This window comes from Heptranchias perlo, chromosome 13 (genome assembly GCF_035084215.1).
Source record: "Heptranchias perlo isolate sHepPer1 chromosome 13, sHepPer1.hap1, whole genome shotgun sequence".
Taxonomy (NCBI): Eukaryota; Metazoa; Chordata; class Chondrichthyes; order Hexanchiformes; family Hexanchidae; genus Heptranchias; species Heptranchias perlo.
In genome coordinates, this window is record NC_090337.1 from 50,094,306 (window position 1) to 50,101,157 (window position 6,852).

A 6,852-nucleotide genomic window follows, 5' to 3' on the forward strand; every position below is an offset into this window, starting at 1 on the left:
ATCCCCCACAATGACGGCATCGCTGCAACAGCCTCAGTACTCAACACCAACAACAGCCAATCTCCAGACGCCATCCTACAACTCATCAGCTTCATCCTGGATCACAATGTCTTCACCTTCGACAACCAGTTCTTTACCCAAACACACGGAACAGCCATGGGGACCAAATTCGCACCCCAATACGCCAACATTTTCATGCACAAGTTCGAGCACGACTTCTTCACTGCACAGGACCTCCAACCAACACTATACACCAGATACATCGATGACATTTTCTTCCTCTGGACCCACGGCGAAGAATCACTGAAGAGACTACACGATAACAACAACAACTTCCATCCCACCATCAAACTCACCATGGACTACTCCTCAGAATCGGTTTCATTCTTGGACACACGAATCTCCATCAAAGACGGGCACCTCAGCACCTCACTCTACCGCAAGCCCACGGACAACCTCACGATGCTCCACTTTTCCAGCTTCCACCCTAACCACGTCAAAGAGGCCATCCCCTATGGACAGGCCCTGCGAATACACAGGATCTGCTCAGACGAGGAGGAACGCGATGGACACCTACAGACGCTGAAAGACACCCTCGTAAGAACGGGATATGACGCTCGACTCGTCGATCGACAGTTCCGACAGGCCACAGTGAAAAATCGCATAGACCTCCTCAGAAGACAAACACGGGACGCAACCAACAGAGTACCCTTCATCGTCCAGTACTTCCCCGGAGCGGAGAAACTACGCCATGTTCTCCGCAGCCTTCAACATGTCATCGATGATGACGAACACCTCGCTAAGGCCATCCCCACGCCTCCACTACTCGCCTTCAAACAGCCACCCAACCTCAAACAGACCATCGTTCGCAGCAAATTACCCAGCTTTCAGGAGAACAGCGTCCACGACACCACACAACCCTGCCACGGCAACCTCTGCAAGACATGCCAGATCATCGACACAGATACCACTATCACACGAGAGGACACCACCCACCAGGTACATGGTTCATACTCCTGTGACTCAGCCAACGTTGTCTACCTCATACGTTGCAGGAAAGGATGCCCCGGAGCATGGTACATTGGCGAGACCATGCAGACACTGCGACAACAGATGAATGGACACCGTGCAACAATCGCCAGACAGGAGGGTTCCCTCCCAGTCGGGGAACACTTCAGCAGTCAAGGACATTCAGCCACCGATCTTCGGGTAAGCGTTCTCCAAGGCAGCCTTCGAGACACAAGACAACGCAAAATCGTCGAGCAGAAATTAATAGCCAAGTTCCGCACCCATGAGGACGGCCTCAACCGGGATCTTGGGTTCGTGTCGCGCTACACGTAACCCCACCAGCGGGTAAAAAAAGTTATCTGTTTTTAATACAACTGGTCATTCTCTCTCTTTCTCTTCCTTTCGGATGTTTCTCTCTCTCTCTCCCTCTCTGTCTTTGGATCTGGCCGTTTGTATATTCAGTAGTCTGGTATCTAATGTTTCTCTGTCTGAACACCATTAAATTCATTTGATTGCCTTGATAACGGGCAGTTGGAAAGATTATCTGTAATCAGCAGGCATTGTTCTCTGACTATATATGCAGCAATTTTCAAGGAATCCGACACTCACCTGACGAAGGAGAAAGCCTCCGAAAGTTTGTGATTTTCAAATAAAACTGTTGGACTATAACCTGGTGTTGTAAGATTCCTTACATTTGTTTACCCGTTTACTGTTTACATGCCTGTAGGAGACTTTTGGATTCCCTTTTATGTTGGCCGCCAGTGTATTCTCATACTCTCTCTTTGCCTCTCTTATTTCCTTTTTCACTTCCTCTTTGAACTTCCTATATTCTGCCTGGTTCTCACTTGTGTTATCAAGCTCTCATCTGTCATACGCCCCTTTTTCCATTTCATCTTACTCACTATCTCTTTTGTCATCCAGGGAGCTCTGATTTTAGTTGCCCTACCTTTCTGCCTCTTGGGAATACGCCTAGACTGTAGCCGAACCATCTCCTCTTCAAAGGCCGCCCATTGTTCAATTACAATTCTGCCTGCCAATCTTTGATTCCAATTTACCCAGGCCAGATCTGTTTTCATCCCATTGAAATTGGCCCTCCACCAATTGAATATTTTTATTTTAGAGTGCTCAGTGTCCTTTTCCATAGCTAATCTAAACCTTATGATACTATGATCGCTGTTCCCTAAATGCTCCCCAACTGACACTTGCTCCATTTGGCCCGCCTCATTCCCTAGAACAAAGTCCAGCAATGCCTCCTTCCTTGTTGGGTGGGAAACGTACTGGTTTAGAAAGTTCTCCTGAACACATTTCAAAAATTCCTCCCCCTATTTGCTCCTTATATTATTATTGTTATCCCAGTATATATTAGGATAGTTGATGTCCCCAATTATCACTACTCTATAGCTTTTGTACCTCTTTGTAATTTCCCTGCTAATTTGCTCCTCTATATCCTTCTCACTAGTTGGTAGCCTATAGAATATATCCACTAGTGTAATGGCACCTCTTTTATTTCTTAACTCCAACCAAATAGATTCTGTCCTCAACCCCTCCAGAGCATCCTCTCTCTCCAGTACTGCAATATTCTCTTTAATCAATACTGTCACCATCCCCCACCCCCACCACCTTGCTTTCATTCCCTATCTTTCCTGAACACCTTGTATCCAGGATTATTTAGTACCCAATCCTGCCCTTTTTAGAGCCAGGTCTCCGTTATCACCACAGCATCGTATTCCCATTTGGCTATTTGCGCCTGCAGCTCACCAACCTTGTTTACCATACTTCGTGTGTTTACACACATGCACTGCAAACCAGTCTTAGACTTTCTTGTATTCTCTCTTAGTCTGATCCCACCTAATACTGTACTATTACTTGCTCTAGTGCTATCTTTCACCCCCGATCCTTTGTGTTCCTTTTTCTTCTTTCCATTGCTACCCCGTGGTGCCCATCCCCCAGCCAAATTAGTTTAAACCCCCCTCCACAGCACTAGCGAACCTCCCTGTCAGGACATTGGTCCCAGCTCCATTGAAGTGCAACCTGTCCGTCCTGTACAGGTCTCACCTTCCCTATAACTGGTCCCAATGCCCCAGGAATCTAAAGCCCTCCCTCCTGCACCATCTTTCCAGCCACACATTCATCTGCTCTATCCTCCTATGTATAAACTCACGAGCGTGTTGCACCGAGTGTAATCTGGAAATTACTACCTTTGAGGACCTGCTTCTTAATCTCTTTCTTAACTCCTTAAAATCTGCCTGCAGGATCTCTTCCCTCTTTCTACCTATGTCGTTGATAGCAATATGGACCACGACCTCTGGCTGTTCACCCTCCCCCCCACAACAGAATGTACTGCAGCTGCTCAGTTACATCCTTAACCCTGGCACCAGGGAGGCGACATACCATCCTGGAATCACATCTGCGGCTGCAGAAACGCTTGTCTGCTCCCCTAACTATAGAATCTTCTATCACTCTTCTAATGCTCTCCTGACCTTTCTCCCCCCACCCCTCCGACCCCATACACCTGAACCATCCATGGTGCTGTGGACTTGGCTCTGGCTACACTCCCCAGAGGAACCCTCTCCCTCACCAGTATTCTCTGGTTAGAGTGAGTTGCACTCAGGACATTCCTGCACTACCTGCCTGGTCCTCCTTGTCTGACTGGCGGTCACCCAGTCCCTCTCTGCCTGCACTCTCTTAAGCTGCGGGGTGACCACCTCCTGAAACGTGCTATCCACGTAGCTCTCAGCCTCGCGGATACACTGCAGTGACGCCAGCTCCTGCTCAAGCTCTGAAACCTGGAGCTCGAACTCCTCCAGCTGACGACACTTCCTGCACTTGTGGTTGTCCAGGACACGGGAAGCATCCTGGAGTTCCCGCATGGTACAGGCCGTGCATTCGACGGGTGTGAGCTGCCTTGCCACACCTCGATTTATTAGATTGTTTTCTAAACTTAACAAAAATAAATTAAGCCTTTAAAAAAAACACTCATCAGATAAAGAAGTGCTCACCAGCTACCAGCCAATCAGCTTCATCCCTTGTTTATTTATAGCTTTATTAGTCTAGTTATTAAACTAATTTAAGTTATTAAATTTAATAAGCAGTTTTACGCCCCCAGCTTTTAATTTGATTTTACCCAATTTCCTAACTCAGAGGGAAAAAAGAAGCTGTAACACTTACCAGCCAATCACCTACCTGCTGTCCTGTGACCTTACTCCTTGGGTTTTTTTCTTGATTCCTACCGACTGTCTCTGCAAGATCCACCAGTCCGCTGCCGCTGCCTCCGCCGCTCCCAGTGAGTTTAGGCCTTCGAGCCTGGACCTTTATTTGAGTGTCTCTGCCGCCTCTGGTGCTGTTCTAGGTCTTAAATTAGCTTGCTTTGAACTGTCCTACATAACCTAATTTGCATTTGTGAGGCACCTTGGGAAGTTTTAGTACATTAAAGGGGCTATATAAATGCAAGTTGTTGTTGAAAAATATTGATTACGCCCGGTCTGTCACCAACAAGACTAAGGTACAACACCAAATAAAGTGCAACTTAACTCAACTGCAAGAGGTAACAAGGACTCAGGTGGGCATACAAGGGTATCTCTAATATCACTTTATTTGATTACATCAACTATACATCAATAGTATTATTCTAAGGGTCAGTATTGGTTATTACAATAAAGGTAGTGGATATAATTTGATAACATAAGCTCGATAATAAACATAATTATAAGTATTACTGTACTCAGCATTAGTTGAGTTCACTTGATAAAAGTATAACAGAGTAGTATTTGATGTCAAAATTAAATCCACAATCTATACTAATGATGGAACCAGTAGGTCAAGTCTCTCTAGGTGATAGTATCACAACAATATGCAAATTCCCTCCTCAGGCAGCAGCCTGGCTATATCTCAATGTTCTGCCTTCCTCTGCAATGCTCTATTTTCACTTGTGGGACTCCTTTGAGATAAATTGCTATCTATAGTATTGTATTGTAGTTTATTGATGGTCTCCTCATCTTAACCATTTGCTAACCTTCTCATACCATCACCTTTTCTCTCTGTAATTCAAAACTTATGCCACTGAATTAGCTGTAGGCATATACTTTACATTAGCTACTTTCAAGTTGATCTTAACCTTTCCAGGAACTTTCTAAGACCACTTTAGATGAATGGTGACTGACGTTAAATATCTTAAGCTTAACAGTAAGCACCACTTCAGCTGACTTGACCAACCACACCAATACATTCACTTATATGAATCACTTTAAAAATGTAATTCAAATAAACAAAGATCTAGGACACTTAAACGGCTTTCTTTCAATTAATTTTCTAAATAACATACCTACACTTCTAATGTACGTGAATTAGGGGGAGGCACACATGACTGATAATCTGGACTCGAGGCTTATTGGTACCATGCTATTGGTCCAAGATTCACAGAAAATGAATTCCTTCTTGTTTAAGCTCATCACTCTTGCTAGTACAACTTCAGCATTATCTGCACTAAGGCATCAATATAGGTTAAAAGAATAAACCCCATAACTTGAGAATCTTTTATTATCCATTATTCTTCATGTAACAACTATAGGTAGGTCGGCAATTTGTTTGTAAGTTCATGTGACCGAGGCCAATAATGCAAAATGAATTCTGCAAGTCAACTAGTATGGGTTGAAACAGTTTCCTCTGTACTCTTGACCTTTGATTTCCAGAACTCCTTAATGAACAAATAGTAGTACATTGCATCCAGGCAACAGTTTATGGTCGCCAAACACTGAGAGATCTGGAGAAAGATGCGCAGAGGTGCCAAGTAATCATTTGCTATATAGCATTGTCTTACTAAAAGGTACAGCAGCATGGCTACATGATATGGTGTAAAGCAGAGAAGGAAGATTACCAGATTTGAAGAGATAACATTCATTGACGTTCTCATGTTCATATCTTCTCTCTCTTCTTCCACTCTTTGCAAAGTTCCGATTATCTGAATACTACAGAAAATCACAGTAACTGCAGAAATTAAAAATATGGTTTCCATACACAAGGGAATTATGCCCTTTTCCCAAAATTCTGAAAAATTTGTGAAGCACGCTTCATTTGGCAGATTACTGTCAATTTGGATGTAATTTGGAATGCTTGCAGACCAGACACAAACCCACACCACAGTGCAAGCGAGGGTGGCTTTCCTTGGAGATCTGAGGGTTCTTGCCAGGAAAGGATGTTTGATAGCAATGTACCGATCCAGAGATATCAGCATTATTAACAGGATGGTCCCGTAAGTATTCACAAAGTACAGGGACTCCACAAATGCACAGAACCCTGGGCCCAAATGCCACTTTCCACCGACTCGGTAGGCATGGATTTTGAAAGGCAGAGAGAAAAGCAGAAATATGTCCGAAAAAATTAGGTTTGTCATGTAGATCGTAGATTCTGTCCACTTCTTTAATCTAAAGCACAGGATCCAGAGCGCAACTAAATTAATGATCAGTCCCAGGATGAAAGTTGGTATATGTGATACATACTGAAACGTCTTCACGAATTCCAAGTTTGTTGTGTTGCTCAAATTGCACATATTTGCTGAAAAAAGTAGAAGCAGTTGGTTGTGCATATTGTATCCGACTAAGTATACTACATTCTTATTTTGCACTTAAATTTGCTGTATTTTTTTTATCGCCCTCACAATTTGAGAAATATAAATGTCATGAAATTAAATCTGAAACTATATCCTTATAGTAAAGATATACTTGCTATTCGTGCTTACCAAGATCTGCAGTCGTTTTCTTTGAACCTTCTTTTGACACCTGTTTATAGCACCAGCCACATCCTGTATTACATGCATGTCAGAAAAAATGACTGACATCATCACTGTAT

General features: G+C 43.7%; 1 protein-coding gene across 1 annotated transcript; it reads right to left on the reverse strand.

The window, feature by feature from the left end:
* Nucleotides 1–4,646: 4,646 nt before the first annotated feature.
* On the reverse strand, nucleotides 4,647–6,553 carry LOC137331089 (G-protein coupled receptor 55-like). The gene has a single exon (XM_067994692.1). The coding sequence runs from the start codon at nucleotides 6,551–6,553 to the stop codon at nucleotides 5,642–5,644; it is 912 nt and encodes a 303-aa protein (XP_067850793.1). The 3' UTR covers nucleotides 4,647–5,641.
* Nucleotides 6,554–6,852: the final 299 nt, after the last annotated feature.